The sequence below is a fragment of the Motacilla alba genome, chromosome 1A, assembly GCF_015832195.1.
Source record: "Motacilla alba alba isolate MOTALB_02 chromosome 1A, Motacilla_alba_V1.0_pri, whole genome shotgun sequence".
NCBI classification, from domain to species: Eukaryota; Metazoa; Chordata; class Aves; order Passeriformes; family Motacillidae; genus Motacilla; species Motacilla alba.
Window position 1 is genome coordinate 55,153,757 of NC_052031.1, and position 24,368 is coordinate 55,178,124.

Genomic DNA, 24,368 nt, shown 5'->3' on the forward strand with positions numbered 1-24,368 from the left:
GTCACAGGGAGCTGCTGAAACCAGCACCTGCTACCTGCTCATCCCCAGCACAGCTTCATCAAAAACATTCTGAAGAAATTGTGACTGGAAGGCAGCCAGAAATCAGCCTTTCACTCACCAAAAACCTCCCAAACTTCTCTCATGCTGCTGAAGTTAACAGCAGCCAGAAAAAACACCTGCCTGATTTGCATTTTAAGGCATTTCAAAGAATATTACAAAATGGAATGAGAGTTGACTCATTTTTTTAAATATTCACTGAAACCTCTTAGAGCATAACAAAAATAGGCATCCCAATTAAAAAGAGCCCCAGTGTTTGCCTGAACAACAAAAAGAAGACAAAAATTGGGATGCATTTCTGAGGGTATTATGGGATGATGGTTAAACAAGCAACTTTGGAATTCTGGAGTTCATGGAGAGGAGATGCCAATTAGTAGACAACTGTTGTCTCACGAATAGTGAGAAACTAGAGGGAAACACCACCTTTCCTAGGGCCTGCAGCAGCAAAAATCCTAGTGACAGTTGGGAAAGCATTCAGGAAGAGCCGCAGAACTTACCTGAATTCTGGAAAGTTTGTCACTATGGAGTTAAAGAAGCTCAAGGCTAAAAGAACATTAAAAGGTAATTTAAGCTTGGTCTGTAAATTCTTCATGGCCAGGAGATTTCAGATAGTAGACGACTGTACAAAGACAGAAAAATATCCAATACCTGGAAGATCTAATTATACAAATCCTTACTGGTGATAAAGAGCAGAATTAAACTTCGTCAATTTAGCTATCTAAAAGTCCTGTATCTGCTAGTTACCCTCACTAACACATTGAAAGAGGCATTTCTGGGGGGTTATTCATTCAACTTATCTTAAGATGGATGAAATTGCTTGGAAGCCTAGCTTGATTAATTTTTTTTGACATTTTGCTGGAAGATGAGTTTATAGAAGTCATTTATCCAGCTGAAATTTGCCAGTGGGATTTGCTCCAAATGAGCTTTTTTTTAAAAGTTGGCAGTTGATCAAGGAAATGTCTTGAGATGTAGCAGAACACCCATTACTTGTCATTTTAAAATTGGCAAGGCAGCTTGGGGAACATAAGCAACAGTGGGAAGAATGGGAAGCTAGGTCTGCACAGCTAGCCAAACTGAGGACCCTAAGAGAACAAAAATCTTCAAAAATCAGATTTATCTGGGGAAGAGGTGAGGCTGCAGTCCCAGAAGATTTACACCAACATCAGTTTTCTTAGAATCATTAGGCTGGAAAAAACCCTTAACATCATTGAGTGCAATCATTCCATCAGCACTGTCAACCCATGTCCCCAAGTGCCACATCCACACAACTTTGAAATCCCTCCAGGGATGGAGACTTCACCACTGCCCTGGGTAGACTCTGCCAGTGCTTGGTAGCTCTTTCAGTGAAGAAATTTCTCCAACCTAAACCTTCCCTGGTGCCACTTGAGGCTGCTTCCTCTTGCCCTATTGCTTGTTAGCTGGGAGAAGAAATCGACTCCCGCCTGTTTTCAGTCTCTTTCCAGATAGCGATAAAGTGCAACAAGGTCCCCCCTGAGCCTCTTTTACTCCAAGCTGAGCCCCCTCCCAGTTCCCTCAGCCCCTCCTGCTGCTCCAGCCCCTTAATGTCTGTTTTGTGAGGGCCCAGAACTGGACTCAAGATTCAAGTTGTGGTCCCAGCAGTGCCAGCACAGGGGACGTCACTGCCCTGGCCATGCTGCCACACCATGGCTGGCATAGCCCAGGTGCCATTGGCCTCCTGCCCACCTGGACACACCTGGGCTCCTGTCCAGTCGCTGTTCCCAGCACCTCCAGGGCCTTTCCTAGCTTTCCAGCCCCTCTGCCCCAGCCTGGAGCTGCAGGGGGTTGGCGTGATGCAAGCATCACATTTTCCCAGCATGGCAAGCTCATCATGCTCACTGAGCAGTCAGAAAACACAAACCAACAGCTGCACATCAAAACTTACACAATGCTTTTCCCAGTTGTATCACCCTCTACCATTCAGGACTGCAGGGGACAAACATGTGGCCTTCTTCCTTCCCTACCTCTTCCAATAAATGCCTGATTATGCAGCTGCTGCATAATAGCTCCTGATGCTAGTGGAACTGTGCAGTGATTGCATTATCACTCCAGAGAATGGGAATCTCTGGGCAAAGCCTCATCCCAGCACCACCTGCCCAGTCCTCATCTTTCAGGTTCCATGGGCCCAGAGAGCCAGAGGTGATAGCAGCACTGAAAAGGTGAAAATTATTTTTGTATGTAACAGGCTTCCAACTTTTCGTGTGGAAGCACTGTGAGATTATAGTGGACAAGAGAGCATCCAGCAATGGGCTCTGTTACAGTGTGTGCATGTAAAAGCTGTTGTGGAACTAATCATCCTGAATTCTTACAGCCTTTCTGCTTCTCCTCTAATGTTAAGGGGCACGCGTGATAGCTGCAGTTATCACTGGGCACCTCTAAGAAGCCTAAATTTCTGTCATAAAAAAATAAGCATACGATCTACAATATGAAATGTGCACAGAGATTTAAAAAAAAGGGCAAATAATGAAAAGTAACCTAGAACTAAATGAGAATAACCCACCAACTGGCAGTCATAATGGTATACAACAAAAAATTTCCACGCTTTGTAAATTATCATTCAAACCATGCCATACCAAGTGGAATTCCTCAGTTCGGTGACACCAACCAAGCACTGGTTTTCTTTCTCTGTGATTCAAGAAATGCTGTTCTGCAGGGATCATACACTGCCACTGAGCCATGCACCAAGTTCCTGTTGCAGCCAAAGGACATTTGATGTCCCAGCACACCCATATATAGATGCGACTGTGAGACAATTTAAAAATAATAAACTAGTCACAGTTCCAGCACTGGCCTCACAACATGTTTCAGTGTAAAACCAGCCATACTGCTCAGATAGCTGCAGAAGAAAATTTGTTTTTTTGCCTTTTGCACTCTGCTAAAATTGCCCAGGGTCCTTGGCCTCTTCTCTTTCCACATCACAGCACACCTCAATTTCTCCTATCACTTTTTTACATGGGAGAGGCAGGGAGGAAAGAAGAAGCGGAATAAAGAACGGAAGAAAGAATGGATGAAGCATTTCTGCATAAAATTGCCTTTCTAATATTGCTTCCAGTGTGTAGTGCTGTAACCAATTATGGTGTTGTAGGTGTAGCCCTTCTGCTCCTAACTGCAAAGAAATGAAGTTAAAAGTTATTTATTGCTTGGATGATTATGTGCAAGGAAATATAGACTGTATCTACAACAGGAAGCCAAACAGGAACCAGATCAAATTTCAAAGGCTTTATTATTCCTATTGATTTTAGCTGTTGATACTTTTGTTAATGTTAAAAAGCAGTTCTGTGTTGTTAATTGAAGTATCTCCAGAAACTTATTTTAAAAGAAATAGTTTAAATTTTCCTGCTGCTAGAAAAGCCACACAAATTCAGTTGTGAAAAGAAAAACATACACAGAAAGAACAGTTGCAGGAAACATGACTGGTTTCATCCTACAATGAAAGCACTCAACACAGTAACTACTACATATTTTCTCTTGTGCTCTGACTCAGAAGACTAGCTCTCTTAATACTGAAAAGTGAGAGCAGAAAATAAAGCTCTGGTAAAGTAATAACTATTTCAAAAAATACTTTTTCTCACATGTTATTAATATGCATTTTATTTCCAGAAATGACAGAACCTCCTGTATTGTACAGAGGTAACTAAAAAAGCTAATTTAATTTGGACTAAATATGTAGCTCTGGGTTAAACCACAGGTTTGGTGCTCAAAACTCAAGTGCTGAAACAGATTCCTCCGTCCTAAATAGATGGTTGTGCAGCTGGAGCAATTTGAACCTCTGGCGAGGCAGAGGGAAGCAGCACATGCATCTTGTCTCAGAAGATTGTTCATGCTCAGGAGAGAGAAATGGAAATGAAGAAAGAAAGGGGAGGTAGCTTCCTGAGCCAAATGAAGTGCAGAGGCTGAGGAGCAGTTCCAGTACTCAGAGGGGCTCCCTGGTTGTTGGAGGCCAGCACAGGAATTGGGCACCTTCCTCCTCCTCCACTGTTCTGCCCCCTTTCTATGCAGCACTCACCCTCCTAGCAGGGGAAAAAGAGCCTGGAGTATTTCTTAATGATCCATCTGGGATCCAGTTCAAGCAATATACTCATTTGATCTGCTTTGTAAACCAGCATTGCCACATTCTTTCAAACAGAATCTGGGACAAAGTCTTATCCTGCTTCTAACATAAGTCCCCTGAAATCTCAGTGGCTTTCAGTTTTCTTGACTTCTCTGGGCCTTAGAAGAAGCCAGCTCCTCAAAGCTCTGCAAATGGCACCAGAACATTCCAATCTAATGCTTGGCTGACCCCTTTTTCCTTGCAGCATGTTTCAGCAGTTCAATTTCTACGCAAGTAGTTGGGTTTTAGCCTCTGTTGGACATCAGAACATGCTAGGCAGCAATTTTAAGAGATTGAATTTTGCTGATGCCAAGATGTTAGGGCAAAAAGAGCAGGATATTCACCTGTAGGCTGGCCTGAGCTGTTGTTTAGCTCAGTAGATTATTCTTGAATTTTACACAGAAACAAAGCTACACGTATATAAATAATGTCAGAGATTAAATACATGAACTATGGGCCGGATAAATAGATGCATAATAAACACATGCATTCCTTACATCTGGCCACATTTCTCCTCTACTCACTAACATTTCTGTTCAATTGATGCCAAGGTACAAACCACATTGTCCTGTATAACTGAGCTGCATTTACCCTCAGGTGTAACTTGCAAAAACCCATTACAACACTTAGAGTTGACCATCCCCATAGGTAAAGATACTGTGAGCTATAGTGAGTATAGCTTGCACAGACAGCCTTTTAAATTGTCCTTCATTTATAAATAAATAGATTAAAAAAATTAAAAGATACCAGACTGCTCTGTAAGTGCTCTTCTTTCTGCATCAAGCAATACTGTTGAACCAAAATTTTGGTGCTTGTAGGTTTTTAAAAATCCCTGTCAGTATTTTCAGTGCATTAGGAGACGGTGTAAGCAGGGAAAGGCAGTGTCCTAATAAGCTACATCATAAATCACATACCAAGTTTTACTGGGTTTTTTTTTTAACCTCACTTTCTAGAGGATCCATTAAATTCAAGTTGTCAGTCAGCACGAAAGGAGGCTTTTTTTTTTCCTATCATGTACCTGAATTTTAACACAGAAGGGCACGCTCTTGTAAAGCCTCCTGTATTTCCACTGTGCTCTCCTGGATCTAAGATGAATGGTTTGGCCCTACTTTATAAGAGCTCAGCACCCATGGAGAATATTTGAGTGTCTGAGGAATGTCAGAGTCACTCTCTAGGAACAGATTTTGAAAGCTGGTGACATCAGCTTTTGGGAAATTGGGATGAGCTGAAATTAGAGATAGCTCAGTCCTTACCACTGATGCAGAAACAGTTCAAGTTCACAGCTTTTTTAAGAGCTTTTACAGCAGTACCAAGAACAAATTGAGGATCAAGCCCTGCTCCAGAGAGTGCCCATTTATTACCCCACCCACAGGAACATGCAGCATCTCTTTGCATGTCATGAGCCTCAGGGATTCACCTTTCCTGCCACTGAGTTTGAGAGATGGGGGGGGAAAAATCTAGGACTGCACATGCAGATGTGGGATAAGAATCTGCTTCCCTTTCCAGAGGTAGCTGGGTTTGAGGAGATACCTACGGGCCTTGGGTTTTCCATCAGAATCTTTTAGGATGTTACAGGTCTGTTATAGGTGTACATCAAATCTGGTGGTGAATGAACTTGAGGGAAGAAGTTTTCTAACCAGAACATGGAGACTACAGAAACCCTTCAACTTAGTGGTACTGGATTGTAAAACAGAGTTTCAAATATTTACGAAGAACTTTGTATATTTGCATGTGGCAGTGTGAGAGTAAAGATGGTGTTAAGAGAAATCTGTACTACTGCTGCACATTTTTATAATTCAGTTTTTGGGCCAGTGGGCCTTCTCATTTCCCAAGTTAGGCTTGGAACTCTGAGGTTCTTGCACTATCAGTTTCTTTTGGAGCCCGTCTGAGGAGAAATAGAGTAGCTCTTCAGAGTTGTTTTCTGTTGACAATAAAGGACACTGAGGTGACTCTCTAGAAGCTAACCCAGTTTACCATTCTGATGTCTGCATTTAGGTGGGATTAAGCCCACTTGGATTTTCTATGCCATTAAATTACACTACACACAGCAATAATTCTCCTTTCCAAAACAACACACTTGGACCTTAAAGAAGCAGACAAAAAATACTCTCTTGCCTCTAGCAATAGTTCCTCTGTTTTTAAATATCTTCCTCTATGATAGGAGAGCAATTAAAGCTTTTTGGTCACTCTAGTTACATGAAAAAGATGTGAAAATGAGCACAGTCTTAAGTGGAATAATAAGTCTAGAGTTCTTCACATGATACCCACATTCAGCTTGGAATTATGATGCCTTGGGGTCTTGAAAAATCTTGAAAGCAGCTCAAACTGTTTACATAGCAAAACCAGGGTTGGGTTTTTTTTTAATCATACAAAGAAATTATGGTTCAGGCATATCAGCTGTTTAAGGACTGCCACATATTAGCAAAAAAATTCATCAACAATCAACCAGATGAATTTCAGTCTCAAGCCACACATCTGTTTCAGGCAGCCTGGTAGTGACACAAGGGTTTCATATCTGGAGAATTAATAAGTCCAACTAATTTTAAGTTTTACTTGTAATGGGCCATCCACTCTTTTAACACATTTTGGAAGGTCTCGGGTGTTTTGATGTTTTTCTGAAATAACCTTAAGAGGAGGAAGAAAACATTTCAGATCGTGAAAAGTCAGACTGCAGCTCTTCAGTGAGGAAAAACACAGCTTTTCAGTGATCATCTTTCAGTTTATGTGCTCAAACCTTCATCTGTTCCTCCAGTCAAAACTTGTAAATCAAACTTTGAATGCTTCATATTTCCATTTAAAATGAAAACAAACCTCAGAAATTCTCCTGGATGTTTTTACTTTCCAGAACAGTGTTCAGGAACTACCAAATGAAAAACACTGCTACTAATTGAAAAATACTTGACTTTCAGGAGCATAGGATTACTTCAGAAACCATTATTTACAGTAAGCAATGTTTATTTATGTTCGCAACCTAATTGGTTTCAAATCACTGCTCTTTGCAAGTGAGTATTGTAAAATATGGCCATTAGTAAAAAAAAAAAAAAATAGAGAAAATTGTATCCTGTGTGGTTTCATTTCTCTCCCACCCAACCCACCTGATGGGACAAAATACGTATTTAATTTGTACAATTATAGATATTCCAGAGACTCTACAGGAGACCAGTTTTCCCTCTTATTAGCTTTGCTCTGTTGACCAGGCAGCCATGTTAATGACAGAAGTTAAGCCAGCTGCTGTTTTAACTCCTGCAGTTCAGGGGAAGGAGCTGGATGAGGCAAGTCCTTGCCTGCTGCAGCTCTCCAGGCTCACTGCAAGTGCCAAACCTCCTCCTGCATCCATTTGTAGGACAGGCCTTGGATCCAAGCAGATCCTAAGCCTCACTTCCCAAAAGAGCAGCCAGATCTTTGGTAGTGTGACCATAGTGCTGTACCAAAACCAGTTCCTGACTGTTTGCAATTTATTTCCCAGCTCTCTGGCTTCCAAATCACAGCACTGCCCTAGACACAAGTCCAAAACAGTAAGTCTACCAGTGTGAAGCCTAAACACATCGTATAGGCAAAGTGTTCCTCTGAAAACCACCTCTGAACTCAATATTAGCAGCAGAAAGTCACAGAATCAAATTTAAAAGTAATTTAAAGAGGCAAAGAAAGCCCCTCCACTGGTGTGATATCCTAATCTCATGGGTGAGTGCTCACCAGAGGGGGGTATGCAGCTGCTGGTAATTAGAAGGTCTTAGTATTGTTTTCAGATTTATCTGGAAAATAAGCAGCAGTGGAGTTTAAATCTTTCAAGTCCGTGTCTGTCCCTCTGACACAGAGAGCAGCCCTACACCTCCCCTGACCCACCAACCTTCCTCTGCAGGACAGCAACACGACCTGGCTAGCAGGCACCTGCCTGACATCTGCCAGCAGCTCTCTCTGCGCAAGCCAGCCTGTCCCTTGGGACCATGAGAGCTTCCCAAAGTGTCTGAAGTTCCTCCAAAATCAGGGAGCAGCTCTCAGAAGCGATGTGATGCCATGTGCAGTTCAGGTTATCACCCTTGAGCCCTTATGGGAGTTGCACAAGCTTAGACTGGTCTGTAAGGTGGTCTCACCTTTTAAGAAATGTGATTGCAGGAAATGGAAAGCTAGAAACTTCCACAGATGCTGAAGCGTTTGATTCACAGCCTTGGAAGAAGCTTGGATTCATGTAAAAAAAAAAATAGTACACAGACATTAAGCAGAAAAATTATAAACTTATGTTTCTCTTGTTGTAAGTAAGAATATACCTTAAGTAAGTAAGAAATGGTATTGGGTAAGATGGTGAAGGGCTTTATAGTGCAGCAATATAATTGTACAGAGTAAGCTAAGAGTTTAGATGTTATCATAGAAGTATCTGTGTGTACGTGCAATAATAGCCCAAAAGTATCCGCAGTGCAGCAGAGTTAAATAAAGGTGATAGGTTACAAAACCAAAATAAACTTTGTGGCAATTTTCTTTGGATTAGAATGTTTTATATTGCTTTGTAACGAAAAAACTTGTGACTACCTTGACCTATGGCCGACTTCTTACCCCTCTAAAAATCTCGTCGCCTTTGAGGCTGATGTTCATCTGAGTAATAAATCGCTTTTAGCCCCACAGAAGTCCCATCCCTTCAAGTAAGGCATCGATAATAACAGTCGTGAGGAATTTAAAAAGCAGACTTACCAGCTCTCATAACAAACTATTCAGATGGAAACTTCTTTAAAACTGCTTCACAAGTTGTTTTTTTCTGGTAATCCATTGTAAACAGTCAATGCTGGGATGTCTGAGACAGCTGTCAGCAATCACCTTTTTACACATGCTGCCCTTAGGTGATAATTAGCTCCCATTATACAGACAAGCGATTCAGCTGTGAAAGAGCAGTGGAAGTAAGCACATGCCTGGTTCCCAGCTGCATTTCCTAGGTGGAAGAGAGAACAGCCTGATAGGTGACATTCACACTTTGTGTCTGAGCTCACAGACATTTTGCTGATGTTAGCTCGTTGCAGCAGTGACCAAACACACTGCAAGCATAATGCAAGGTAAATTTAAAAATCCAAATGCTTTCTTCCCACCTGCAAAGCAATATTGTTTAACTCTGGTGAATCAGGCATGTAGACATTTATTCCATTTAAACCTTAACACCATCTTGAGGTACTTGCTTTCAAACATATTTTGACATTTCTCTCCATTTTTGCAGAATTGTCAGCTATGGTAGGAGCAGCACTTGAGTGGAAATTTCAGGCTGTTTTCCAAGTTGAACATGTCCAGTGCCTGACTTTTGTGTAGACTCTTAAGCACCAAATGTCTGTCTGCCCTAAGCCAGCTATTATTTAGAAATATTAGCAGAAGCTGTCAGTGATGGTGGTCATTTTTAACAGTGGCTGTGACAAAACTGATTTGCCACCACTTAAGGTCCTCCTCCTATCCGAACCTCATGCAGGTGTTGGGATACATTTCACAGCTGGAGGAGAATTTGTGATCCATCAAGAGTGAGGTAATTCAGCTGGGGATGAAAATAGAGGCAAATGCAATGCTCCTTTATGGCAAGATGGTAGCACCCAGGGCCACTGCTTAATGCTGAGTTGTTCCTTGTCAGTTCAAAAAATCCTGAACATTCAATCTCTTTGGTATTGAGCCAACCTGAAGCAAAATTTTCTTGTTGTTTACGTTTCCTCTGCATTGGAAAAACCTGAATCATTCAGCTATTTTGATGTTCTCCAAAAAAAAAAAAGAAAAAAAAAGAGGAGCCCCACCTAAAAAGTCTGAGACTTTCCACTTTCTTTCATGCAAACAAGATGGCCAAATTGAGATTGAACTAACAGCATTCACTCTGGAATTTTCTAACTTTCAAGAATTAGTATTGGTAATGCAAGCAACCTTTCACTATATACTTTGGATATCATGTTACATGCTCTATGTAACATAGCCATAAGAGTCTACTGATTCCAAACATGAAAATTATTTCCCTGCTCTTTGGCAGACTCCACAGGCAGAGGGATTAGATTATATTCTATTCCTTTCTGGTTTGAAATGTATTTAGACAACTGAATGGCTTTTCATTTAGTGCTTGTCCTGCAATTAATTTCTCATGTCCTCCCTTTCAATCTGGTGAGTCTTTTATGAAGTCTCGTGTGTTGTGCTTTGTCCTCCCTCGTCCTTCCAATTCTGGGCAAGGAGGGCACATTCCTATTTCCTGTAACAATAGGTGTAGCCACCAAAGGCTTCCTGTTGCAGAAAGCTGTTTGTTAGCCTGGCATCCCAGCTCTGCCTGTGCTCAGAGAGAGCAAAAGCTTTTCTCTCAGTCCCACTGAGCAGGCTGGAAGGCAGATACAGATCACAGCAGGCCTGCTCAGATCAGTGTAGTGCCATTTTATGCCAGAGTAAAACCTGAACAGTTGCAGAGGCTGGTTGCTTTCATGTGAACTGTGAGCCACAACTTGTGTAATGGATCCAGGGTGTATCTGAGGCCTGAAGGGACTGTGGTGATCCATGATGCTTTTTAACCAGAGGGCTTGTAATGGTGAATGTGGATACTGTTTACCTCATTTGTTAGAAAAATGGCAGAAATCTCTGGAAAAACTTGGCTCCAGAGGCTCTGAATCATTCCTTCATTACTAATGGATGGCATTTCATTCCAGCAGAACTGAGCTACCAAGAAATTACTGCTGTCAAAGAGGAGGCAGTCTTTTAGTTGGCTGCTGCCTTGCCAAGCAATGAAAATCACAGAATCACAGAATGATCTGGGTGGGAAGAGACCTTAGAGCTTATCCAGTTCCACCCCCTGCATGGGCAGGAACACCTTCCACTAGACCAGGCTGCTCCAAACCCCATCCAACCTGGCCTTGGACACTTCCAGGGATGGGGCAGCCACAGTTTCTCTGGGCAACTTGTACCAGGGCCTCACCACCCTCATGGTAAAGAATTTCTTCCCAATATCTGATCTGAAGCTCCCCTCTGCTTGGTGTGGCTTGCCTGGGTGCTGTTCATTGAGCAGTGTGGAGTGCTGTACAGTGACTAACTTTTGCCAGGGAAAAGGAACAACCTGAGCCACCTCCAGCACACAGGCTTCAGCTCTAAGTGCATTAAAACCCTGTAGAAGTGACCAGAAGTGACAAACACAGTGTTTCTGTTGCCAAGCAAGCTGTGTTGGGGAACTGGAATATAACACTCTTGCACATGGAAATTAGCATTCATCTCTTTTAGGAAAATGCAGGTATTTTTATGGGATCCTGCTATTCTAAAATGATGTGAAGCAGTACCTCTCAACCTTACTGGTCCAGCTCCCAGTCAATCAATTAATCAATCAATCAATCACACACCCCACTTCATTTTTTTTGTAGGGGAAGAGGACCTTTTAGCTTAGCAACTGTCCTATCAGGGTTTGGTTTCAGGGAGAAGCTGTGGATTTGGCCCAGACTCATCCAGCTTGGAAAATGTAGGGTGAATACTCCCTACTTGCTGTAAGAGGCTTCCAGAGCTGAGTGGGGTCTGGCTCTGCTGTCCAAATCCTCCCACTCATTCTCCCATGGCTTTAGACAGAGGAGAAGAATTGGCAGGAAATTCGAGCTACTCACAGGAGTGGTATTTTAGCTTCTGTGATGCAGACAAATATTCATGAACTTTGCTATGGTCTTTGGGTCCAGGAACTTCAGTAACTCTCACTTTGGTGACACTCTTGATTTTACCTTAACCTGAAGAAGGACCTGACCAGCAGCAACTTGGGGACACTCAGGTACAGGAAAAGAGTAACTGGCTGATAGGTGGGACACATTCGAAACTGCACTCTGTCCTGGGACACACAAATGCCTGCTCTATCTGCTTCACCTCTAAACATTTATTTAAAAGCAAAGATGGATAAATAAAAGAAAATGTATCCCGTCAAATAGTCTAGTGATTTAAATTATGTAGATAGCAGATTAGTAAAGCATTTTATAGGAGGGGAAGCACATGTGGCAATCTACAAAAGAGTGAGATGAAACAACTGAAGGTGCTGTGAAGGACAGAGGGGCCTGCAAGCCATGATATGTACTCATAGTTGCAGTTTCTTTCTCCCCAGGTGTTTTTTTTTAAGTAGTTATAGCTAAGTCTCCTGAGACTCTCTTCTAGATATGAACAACTCATTTTAAACTTCTGTGTGCAGACCTTACAAGATGCAGGTTTGCATGTTGTGTTAATATGCATTTCTATATATATCAAAAAAGGACAAGTGACGGAACAAAACTTTTGTTGTTGTTGTTGTTGTTTTGGGGTTTTTTTGTATATTTCTAACATGAAAAAGGCTGTGTAGGCTATTTGATTATTAGAAAGGAATTAGCTGTCAAACCTTGGCAGGTCTCATGTGACTGAGTTTTGGGTGAAGGCTTAAACCCTCAGGGTTGCAAGAAAATCTCGGATTTCTGTCTGGAGGTCCTCCCTGGCTGACAGTACTGTGAAAAATGCCTCAATCTGAATTAAGGTAACACTGTTGTGCTATGGCTCAGGTGGCTGCATATCCAACCTTACAGTGCCCAGCATCTTGCACTTGTTACCTGCTTGAGCAAACAGATGTATTTCTTTAATTTGTTACTATGATTAGTGATCTTAGTCTGCCTCAAAACATTCCCTAGCAGGACCTTCAGCCCAGCCCCCTGCACCCTATCATAGTTGTCTGTTGATGGATCCCACAGCCATTTGCACACTCTGCACAAGATTTAAAGCAGCTGTAATGTCCAGAAAGTGCTGCATGCAAAAAGCTTAGTAATGCTTACAACACTTCTGTAAGGAAAGCACATAAATATATTATTTACCCATGTATATGTGTGGAAATAGAAGCACATTTTCTCATCATAGGAAAGGAATAGGGATCAGAGTAAGCAGCCAGGACCAGTTTAATATGAACAGGGAGAAACAAGCTCAGCCTCCCATGCCGGCTATGCAGAATCAAACAAGAGAAGGAGAATGCAGCCATCCATAGCATACACAAGGTCATACCAGAACTAGCAAAGGAAGGTAGAAGCCTCTTAACATCTTCTCTTTCTTCCTCATGCTTTTCCTTCTTCTTTCTTGCCTCCCCAAATTAATTCTGCAGCTGTGATACTACAAGTTCTTTTTACAGGAAATACTTTTGTGTTGGGTGTTCCTGAAATATTATGGAAACCATCTGTGCTTTATGTCTTCCAGAAAATTATATTGATGTGCCTCAAGATGGGAGAGGTAAGACCAGACTTCAAGGAGTAGCTTTCAAGAAAATCAACTAAATTACAAGAGCTGAAAAAAATATGGATAAGCAGGAGAGAGAAAGACTGAAAGATGAAGATTGACCAACTCACCTGAAGACAGACACCATTCAAACAACTTCTACAGGCAAATGAAATAGAATGAGTCTCCAGGAGAAAGTAGTCTGTAAGCAATATTTTAATTCTAGACTGACGCTATTATCTCTGAAAGGAAGAAATCATATTCATCATATCTGTGAAAATGCTCAGTAGGAAGAAAATTACATTGCTGTCGCAAAGCCACACAAAGGTGGAAAACGACCACAAGACAAACCTTTGGTAGATAACTTTTCTTTGCCTCCCCATCCATCAATTGCCATTTGAGCCTAATCTCAGCCTAAGTGTCAGAATCCTGAATGTGAGTTTTTCCAAAGTTCTCTGGTGAACATTTTGTCACAATAGGGTAAATGCTGGTAATCCACATCACTGTTAACCATATTGTCCTATGTATTGCAAAAGTAAGCAGAGCCCTTTCATTGAGTCAGACTGCAGGGTAACTTCAACCATAATGCACGTTTTTAGATCACTGGCAATGACTCTGCTAAGACTATCCGAGCCCATCTTAAATTCAGGTTCTTGTAGAGGGCAACTTTATTAGGATACAACACAATTCCACCCCTATACTCCTTGAAGCTGAAAGCGAAACAGAAAAAAAAACAACAAACTGTATATTTCAAAAGCAATAATACCATTGTCCTCCTCCTTTCCAAGGCAATAGTCGGATTCCCTAAGCCACTGCCTGGCTGCAGAGTTTACCCCACACAAGTCTCAGAATCCATTTGTAAGCCAGAAAGGCAATGACTTTGCCATAGAGGTATGTGGAGCACTTGATCACTGGGTTGCAATAGGTCAACTTAACTTTACACAGGGCAGGGTTATTTTAAAATACAGTACCAATTACATGAGCAAATCCTGTGAAATTCAGTTATTAAGATATTTGCATGGAGAACCTGGCAGTGACAAGTAAACAGAGGAGTTCATCTAGAAATCATAACACAAAGCCAGTGTTTGCCAGTTTAATCCTTCATGTCTAATATTTTGTCCTGCAAATCTCAGTAACTTTAAAATAACCTTACATTTTACCATTTAACCACAACACGAGGAACACCTTGTTAATGAATAACCAAGTGTTTCTTTTGTACCTCTTTGACTGAATGAACTTTAGTTTTCTGTTGAATTCAGAGGGGACACTCTTCTCAGTGATTTGAGTTAGTTCATGACTACTGGAGTTCAGGATGGTATGTGACTAAAACTATGAAGGAATAAAAAGCATTGGAAGACTCAACACGGCTGGACACCATAGGAGTGGAAGCTCAGTCTTCAAATAAAACCCAGTCTGAGTAGGATGCCAACATGCACGTGCCCCTTTTCTCTGTAAACCAACAACTAAACATCACTGAGGTATCACTGAGTAAGGGCAGGCAGCGCCTAAAAGAACAAATTCACAGGTGGGAGTGCCACCCTGCAGGCATGAAACTCCATCCTGTCCCAGGAAAACTTGAAGCCTGGCCCACTCTCACTCAACACGGAAGCTCCTGCACACCCCTCCAGCTTGGCGAGACCTAAGGGAGCTGCCACAGTGCACCTGGGGTATTACACCTGTGTTACACCTTAGGAAGTCTCCAAGAAAAGCAGAGCAAACCAAGTAACTGGAGGTGGTGCCATCCATGCCAACATCATACTCCTCCACACTTTCTTGTTGGCTCCAAGATCCATAACCCCTGCAAATACCCAAAAAAGTATCCACAGTAACCAGTGTGGTGCTCTGCAGTAACTGCTTGGTCCTTTTACCTTCTCCCAGCACCTACTTTTGTTGTGAGGTGATGACTGCCTCAGAGAGCTTTGGAAAAAGCTTATGTTCATAAAGGAATTTGTATTAGATACTGGTTTGTGTGACTTACTGTATTTTGTAAGGGGTTTTTTCCCTTTGGGAATTGTGTGTTATTAATGAGCAGTTTTATGCTTTACTTTCAGTACATGTATACCTTGTAATGGATGTGCTTTTTGTTTGTTTGTTTTCTTTTATTCTCTATACAGAGCCAGTAAATATAAGGTAGATACTCTCTGGCTGAAATTCTGATTTTGCCTACCAATTAATTTATGGATAAATCCATGTCGTAGCTGGTGAACAATTTTTCATCAATTGTCTTGTTATAATCACCTGATAGTCTCTCCACTTGAGCAGAATAAAAGATCCTGAATAAGAGTAATGCTAGTTGGGCCTTAAATTAGAGGGAAATAGTATACTACATATTTCCCTACCATCATTTCTATCAGCCCTTCTTCCCTGCTGTTGGGACACTGGAGAAGAGCCACCTGAAACCTCATCCACCTCTGTAGCTGTGCTCTGATATCCCCCTGCATTTACTTGATCAAAACTATGATGGACCAGATAAACTGCAATGAATTTTTTAGTTATTTCTGCAGAGAGACTGGTTCAAATGCAATCCTTCTCTAAAAGAAATTATCTGGACTAAAATAATTGTATTGTTCTCTATGTCCATTCTGAGATGTTTGGAAAAATAAGAGATCTGAAATTAACACTTTAAAAAGTGCATATACCTCCTGTGTGACAATGGCAGCTATCTCAGTGGCTGTTAGGGACCTTCCTGCTCCAGAAGCCCCTTCCCCTGCCCAAATAATTTCCTATCTTCTGTTTCACTGAGAACTGTGTCCAACTTCTTAGTAATTGCTGTGTATAACGTGGACATAAAAAGATAAGTTATAAAGCTTGTGCAGGACTTGATGTTGTAATTTAACCATCTTTTGTGCCTGGTTATGGATTTTACAAAAAACAGAGTGAAAATAATCCGCCCTCTTAATGTATATTTCAGCATATTGTAGCAGCTATTTTAGACACATATTTTTTATAGTTTTACTACAGCTATGATTTCTGCATGAGGACAGTCCATTTGAAGAAGCGGTGAAGTTAACATGTCAAAATGATTTTTTAAAGTCTGTTCTATTCCACCTGTGACTGTATATGAAAAGTAAAGCAACAAAAACAAAACCTCAACCACTGCTGGGAAGAAACACCTTTTCTCAGCTTCAGAAGTTCTCTTCTGTAAGACAGGCATTTCTTCTAGTCCTCCTTTTACAAAAGTAGTAAATTACTAAGAAAATAATATATATACAGTACAATAGTCTATTTTGATAGTCAGCAGACTCTTTTAGGCTAATTAAGCTAACTAGAAATTGTAGGGTTGCAGTGATTTCTCTTTATTGATACATTGATGATAATCCTGTTTCCATAATACTTGGTGTTTGAAGTCAGCACATGCCAGGGTCCAGTGATTTGCTAATCTAGTTTCTGGTCTAATCCTGTCCTATTTTTTGCTGAATTCTCTGACTTCATATTATGACTCATGTTGTCTTTCTAAAGTGATTGCCAAGCAAACCAAAAATGTGTTTTACACTGCTATTGCACTGCTCTTGTCTTTATATACAGTAGTTTTTATAAAGATGTCCTTAGGTTTTAATAAATGAGTGTAACATAAACTAATCTCTGTAATAAAACTTGCTTTAGTGTTTCAAAGGCTGTCTGGAATAGCTGTAGAGATTTGAGCTTCTAAGCATTTCAATAGCTTCAAAATTCATGGCTTCCTTTCCCTCTGCAGGAAATCCCCAGATACCAGAACTCCATAGTCTTTACAAGGGTAAAATGAAGAGAGTATATTTAACCAAAAGAATGGACTTAGAGATTGGGGGAAGGGGTTCCCTTCCCAAGGAAGAAGCCAAACCACACCATTAAAAAAACCACTAAGGCCATGGCATTAAGGAATACATGTTCCATTTAGTCTGCTTCACATTTCCAGCCTTTGCTGATACAAGATATTTAAGAGGGAAGTGTGGGACACTGAAGAAAGATTGCTAAGAAATAAACATAATCTTTCCACTACTCGAGGCAAGCTGAGAAGGCCAAACTGCAACTGAGCAGAAAGAAAGCAACATTTTGACTTTCATACATAAAGTACTGTGTCCCACATGGCTCACCTCCCCTCCTGAGGCAAACACAGTTTAGTTTGCTCTGTACAGAAAGGCAGGACCAACAATTCTCAGAGAACTTATCTCTGGGATAAATTCTCAGGGAAAAGAGATTTAATTTGTTCTTTGCTTCCAGGCTGAAGGATTTGGACAATTTCCCCAGAAAGTTTCAGATTTTCTAAACACTCTCTCAAGTCTCTTCATCCCCTGTTGTTTAGGAGGCATCATCGCCAGTGTTCCCAAAATACTAAGAGCTTTGAGCTGAAATTTCAATTCTTCTATTAGTAAAAGGGAGTATTTTTGACAACATCACCTCTTGGAACACTCTGCTTCCTTTTACAGAAAGAGTTCTTGCTCTGTCCTGCTGCCCCCAAGCTTTAGTTTTCCTCAGCTGTTTTCCTGCTCAGCACTTGCTGTTCTTGGCCCACCCCAAATCCGACTGAAGTCCTGGCATTTATACACAGCATGTACCTTTTCCCATTAGAAATTATCATTTCAGCATCAGATCACTAGCCTCAGACTAGAGACTCTGCTGTGGGAATATACCTAAACCCTCAAAAATAGATTTTTAAAGCCAAATTTTAAAGGAAGGATGAGAAATCCTTTGTAATGTCACTTCATGTGCCAGAGTGCATTTCTGGAGCTTCTATAACAAAGCACATGAGCTCTAAGTAGAAAAGGATCATTTTCATTAAAGCAACACTTCAGTCATTCTTAGGGGTTTTGCAACTGTAAGAGACTATAATTGCACTCCACTGTGCTAAAATTTATGGAAGGCATTACAGAAAGAAAGACAACAAAAACAGCTTTAAAAATACATAAATGTGTAAAATTACAAATAATTGCAACCCATTCCCCTTCTCAAACTGCACCTGCAATTGTGAAAACAGTTAAATATATGAGACAAGGGATATAAATCAATGGATTGGGTGTGTTATAGCTCCCTCACCAAGTTTCAACAATTTTTATTATGTGCTTCTAGTAATTGAGTAAGGGTTATATTCAGCACATTATGCTCACCAGGAACAGCTTTTATATACCAAGGAGCAAATTAAATACTCCTGGAATTTCCATGGGAGATGTTAAAATGCTGATGTTGACTTACAGACTGCCATTATCACCAAGTTAAAAACTAACAGGAGCATCACCATCAGTTCCTTTAAACTGTTTATTCTTACTAGAAAGCAGAGACTTCATTGATTTTCTGGTTGCTCACACATACAGAAGGACAAGGAGAGAAAAGAGAGCTAAGATTTGATTTTTATTTCCAAGAAAACAAAACCCTGTCACTCACCCAAGCTATTCCAAACAATTAGTTTAATATCGAAAATGAAAAAACATTACTTTGGGGAGGGGGGCAGGAAACATACCAATACATTAGGTATGAGCAGCTACTGCTGCTGCTTTGCTGTAGTGAGAATTAGCAATGACAATTGGGTTTAAATCCTTAGTGTTCACAACACACAAATGAAAAAAGCTTGATCTAGGTAACATTTGAGAATACTCTCCCCTTAGCCAACTACAGAGATTTAATTTAAGGCATTTATGGGAATTACATGGGTTTTGTTTGTTTTGACTGACTTGTAGTTACTGCTTAAAAATGCTGTTTTTTCAGGTAGGGCTACTGAAAACAGCTGAAATCTTTGAAACATCTGAAAAGCTGTGTCCCATTTTACCTCAAGGCTTTTGCTGCCCAGCATAAAGCCTACCTCCTCTGCTCTCCAGTATTTGCTGTCCTGAGAAGTAAGAATATTGCATCATACTACCATTACTATGCAGTATCAAACTGTTCCCTGTAAAGCCGCCTTCCTCAAGCATTCCTGGCTTTTGTTGGAAGAATTTATGTTGCAAAATGCTGCTGGGGTGGGTGGGAGCACAGTAGGAAGTGCCACCTTCAGTGAGCTAGTGATAGCTGGGGTTTGCTCTATAAACTCCATTATCATTTTAACCACACAGTCAACCTCCCATTTCTCTGAGTGAATGTGCTCACAGCAGCCACCAGAAAAAGCCAGTTGAGAATTTATCTAGCAAAGAGACACTGCATCCTTGTGCTGTGTCTGCTATTATTATGAAGATAGAGGAGCTCAAAGACATTTCACAACCTCTCCCTCTTTTCTTTGCAAGCTGCATGGACGTTTGTTAAAGAAATCATCTCCACCTAATAAAAAAACCTTAAAAGCCCCAAACTCTAAGGAAAGAAATCATGCAATACTGTGAGTCTTACAGATTTTGGTTTTTTATAATACCCACAGAAATGCCACATAAATAAAAGGTACTGCTTAAGCCCCAGTTGCATTTTTATGGAGTTTCTAGGCTGTAGCTCAGTGGCACAGGATGTGACTTCTGTTAGCGCTCTGCATTCATCATTCCCCCCCTTTCACATCTTCTCCCCACAGTGCCCATAAACAAGGAGCACTCTAAGCATGACAGGCAATGATTTTGCACTACTGGAGGTAGTGGGGGTGCTCCCACCCTCCCTGAGACCCAGCCATGCCTCACGGCCCATAGCAGAAACAGGCGATCCCCCAGCCAGGGAATAATGTGCTTTGACTCCATGATTCAGGAGGCTGAACAACTGCTTTATTAAGCTGTACTATATTACACTAACACTATACTAAATTACATACTAAAAAGATACTATACTAAAGAATACTTAAGAAAAACCCATGACTGTCTGGAGACAGCCAGGACACAACTTTGACCCAATTGGTCAAGGAATCAAAACAACCTTCACCGGTGTCCAATTAACAAATCACTTTAGGTAAACAATCTCCATAACACATTCCACATGTGCAAAACTACAGGAGCAGTGAATAGAGATAAGAATTGTTTTCTCTTCTTCTCTAAGCTTCTCACTGCCTTCCCCAGGAAAAATCCTGGGAGACAGTTGTGCCTGCTGCTCTCTGTGAAGAGAGCTGTGGCCACACACGGCCCTCGGCAAGCAAAAACTTCTCTGCAAGGACCAACATCTTCTTCTAAAGTATTGTCCCTCCCAGTCTGTGCAGGGAGGTCTCTGCTCACCCAAGGCATCTCTGACTTCTGCCTTTGGCTGGCTCCTCTGCCTAGGTCCTTCAGCATTACACTGACAAAAGGGGAACCACAAGCATTCAGAAAAATGCCCAGAAGTGGAACTGATTCAGGACAGAAATAAAAGAGGAATACTTGGACTACTTGAACACACTTGCAACTTCTGCTCCCAATCTCCAGTGTTCAGACAACAGGAAAGCAAGCCATGGGAGAACCACTGCTATTAAGAAATTTCCTTTCTTCTCAGCTGTAGGATTGTAGGCACTAGGGTTTCCAACAGCCTTTTGCAGAGACACACGTTCCTTGCTAGCAGGAATGGACAATTTGGGCAAATCCAGTTTTCTGTTTCACTTCTCCTTCTCAACGCTTAAAGAAAGAATATTTTGGCTGGAGTGTGCTCTTTCCTAACCAGCTGCAAAATGCCATTCCCTGCTGCAGCCCAAACTTGTGTAGTGAGTAGAGGCTCCCAAATGCAATTCTAACATCAGCCCACACTGGAAGTCCAGTGTGCTCTGGAGTAAGCCTTATTCCTGAAATAGACTCTGTCAGAGCTGTGTAAAACTTGCAACCTGATGCTATGGGCAGATTGTCACATGGCCACTTCCCAAGGTTTGACCCAGGGTCCCTTTTGCTATCCTCTCCTTCAGGGCACAATCCCTGGAACACTGCCCTTCCCTTTGCCGGGTCTCCCCATGTTGCAGGAGTGGTTTTCCAGCCCCATCATTCTCTGCCTCACTCCATCACCAGGCAATGAAGCACTTCCTTCTGTTTTTCAGGGAGCCAGGAACATCTGCATGCCCTAAACAAAGGAAGCAGTTTTTAATTTAAGAGTGAGCTTTGCACCTGTGATGCAAACCTATACCCTGCTGCCCCAGTGCTACCTGGTTTACACCACAGGGTTGGGCTTTGGCTTTGCTGCTGAGGTGAATTGAGGAGGCAAACAGGGAGCTGGCAAGCGCCAAATAAATTTGGAGCAGAGTACGGTAAAAATAGCAGGATCCGAAGAAGGTCAAGCTGTGCGCCTGGTTACTGTGAGCCCCTAAGCCAGAGGGAACCCTTGCCCCCTTGTTTGCACATACCCAAGCAGCAGTCTCATACTTCAGCCAGGCTCCTTTCCCATGCAAAGTCAAACACCCAGAGATCACCTCGGATCAAAGGGAGCCGCCACTCACCCAGGGCATGTGAGCACAAGCATGCAAGTCTGCAAGCATGAAGAATGGTCTGGCTCAGACCCAGAAAGTTTCGGCCTGCTTGGCTGAGACTCTGTCTCTCCTCCTCTGTGCCATGTCCCATCTCAAGCCACTGGCTTGGTCATCCCCTTCAAGCCTGTCTAACTTACATAATTAATTCCTACAGTGCTGCTACAGGAAAATGAGCACTACAAATGGCTACTCAAAAGACACACAGAAAACTTCAGAACTAACAGGAAAATATAAAACTGAGTGGCAGGGGGCCTCTGCAAAAACATGAAGCTTTTGCCAAAGCAACTGAGGGATTTTTTGGGGTTTTTTCCCTCCATTTCAGCCAAAATTTCTCATCCAAGAAAACCTAGCTTGGCATACCCAAAGCCATTGGTTTTAGCTGAACTACTCATGGGTTTCCATGTGATTTGTAGCTCCAAGGTACAGATCAGAGAGGTTGAGTGGGATACATTTGGTGGCAGCCAGGTCTCAGCAGTTCACTGTCACACCTGGAGCTTGTAGAACATTCAGAGAAGAGGGTATGAAGCAAAAGGTTGGGCTATTTCTCACCACAGACTGTATCAAAGAGAGGACACCAAGAAAATTGCCCTCCCTGCAGAATATTGCACAGTCTTCCCTTCAGGCCCTCCTAGTAGGGACTTCTTGGGTGTAAATATGAGGGGTTTCTTCTAATGTCTTCATCTGATCTACATTATCTTATGTACGTCAAGACGCATACATAACAGTACAGCAAATTCAAATCCTCAGGGAAAGCTTTATGAAAACTGCTGTGACTGATGTATTCCCAGCATCTGCTGCTTTAATCATCTCTTGATGGAAAAGAAAGGAGCTCAGCAACAGGCTGGTAATTAATTCTGCAACAATACTCAATAAGGAAAAGTTTGGTTTTAATAAACAGAACAGAACTGCTGATTTAATGCAAACATATTCAGTTAGAAGGACATCTCAAAAATATTTATATTAGAAGCAAGAACAAAGCAATAACAACCACACTCTACGGGAAGTATTGCTTGCTGTCTGGTGATTAATAAACCCCAGGAAAGAATAAAATGGATGGTGTAAATTTTTCTTCCCTGTTTTCCATAAACTGAAACACACAAAGGAAATAAATGCCTATGGTGATACCAAAACCAAAATTTTGCTGTGAACTTATGTTATTACAGGAATGTCTTGAGATGCCCCTTCCCAAGGAGCTCAAGTGATTTCTTATAATGGTGATAGAGGAACAATGGGGAAGACTTCTAAAACAGTGGAGACTTATCCAGTTTTTATAAACTGTCTGTCAAGCAAAGGAAGTGTTCCTCCCCTGCCAGTCTCTGCGGCCGCAGCTCCAGCAGAAAGCAATGGGAGCTCAGGCACATGCAGTCTCAGTTAGCAGCAGCAGTTAGTCCCTACCAAATATGCTAAAGAATGTGCTAAAATTCAATTGTAATATTTCTCCCCAAAACATTTAGCTCAACAGGAAATGCAATGTCATACGGGCAGTAAAAGTTTTAATTTCTTTTCATTATCCTTTGTGTTTCAATAAACTTTTGGAAAACAAGTTACAGAATACTCCTGGATGTTCATCTCGAAATTCTTCTTTTTTCTAAAATATCCTCTTTCCAAATCTGCCTGGCAATATATTCTGAGGAATCAGTCTGTCATTGAGAATGTGCCAGACACATGTTACGACCTCAACGCCAGACCACAGTTGGAGGTCGCGTGAGTTTTTGGCTGCCAGAAGCTTTCTCTGAGCCCTTGGTCTGCACAGTTCAGCTCTCACCATCTAAGGTCTTGTTGTGGTCTAGCCCCAGCCAGCAACTAAACACCACAGAGTCACTCCCACCAGCTGGACCAGGGAGAGAATAGGAAGTATAAAAGCCAGGATACTCGTGGGTGGAAATAAAGGCAGTTTACTAGGGAAGGCAAAAGCCACACACAAAAGCAAAGCAAAACAAGGAGTTAATTCCCTGCTTCCTATGGGCAGGCAGGTGTTCAGCACCTCCAGGAGAGCAGGGCCCTGTCCCATGGAATAGTGACTTGGGAAGACAAACACCACCACCCCAAATGTCTCTGCCCTTCCTCCTTCTTCCTCTCCCTTTACATACTGAGCATGATGTCACGAGGTCTGGAGCATCCATTGGGTCAGTCAGGGTCACCTGTCCTGGCTGTGTCTCCTCCCAAACTCCCAGGCACCCCCTGCCCCTCCCCAGCATGACCTTTGAGGGGCAGGAAAGGCCTTGGCCCTGTGCAATTCCTGCTCAGCAATAACACCACCTCTGTGTTATCAGTCCTGTGTGCAGCACAGATCCAAACCACAGCTCCATTCCAGCCCCTGGGAAGGAAACTAACTCCAGCACAGGTCCTTAAAAAGAGGCATATGTCCAAGTCTGACATTGAAAGGAAACAACCTGGAAACCTTTATGAAGTTTTCAAGTGCTCTGATGAAAATGACAGAGAAAGACAGAGTCCATATGGATTTGCAGTCAGACACTGGTTTAAAAACAAGCAAAAAGATTGCAGTAATTTAAATATGTTTGTCCAGACCTCTCTTTTACACACTATGGATACAAATCTGTCCTTTGCATCACATCAGGAAGTTTTGAGAGGAGTCATTACGTCATCTCTGTATTTGATGTGCCCTTTTCGAGTATCAGCTTTCTTTCCACAGGCAAAATCCCCCGAGCCCAGCTGTGACATTCCTGTGCTGCATCCATCAGTCACTGCGGACACTGCTCCTTGCTTGTACCACAG

The 24,368-nt window shown here is 41.8% G+C and overlaps 1 protein-coding gene across 1 annotated transcript in view; it reads left to right on the plus strand.

The window, feature by feature from the left end:
* Positions 1-23,662, plus strand: part of SHISAL1 (shisa like 1) — an 80,403-nt gene extending 56,741 nt beyond the window's left edge. Inside the window, exon 5 of the mRNA XM_038154471.1 lies at positions 13,325-23,662. Coding sequence (XP_038010399.1) covers position 13,325 — 1 coding nt within the window. The 3' untranslated portion in view covers positions 13,326-23,662. The remainder of the gene's footprint in view (positions 1-13,324) is intronic.
* Positions 23,663-24,368: the final 706 nt, after the last annotated feature.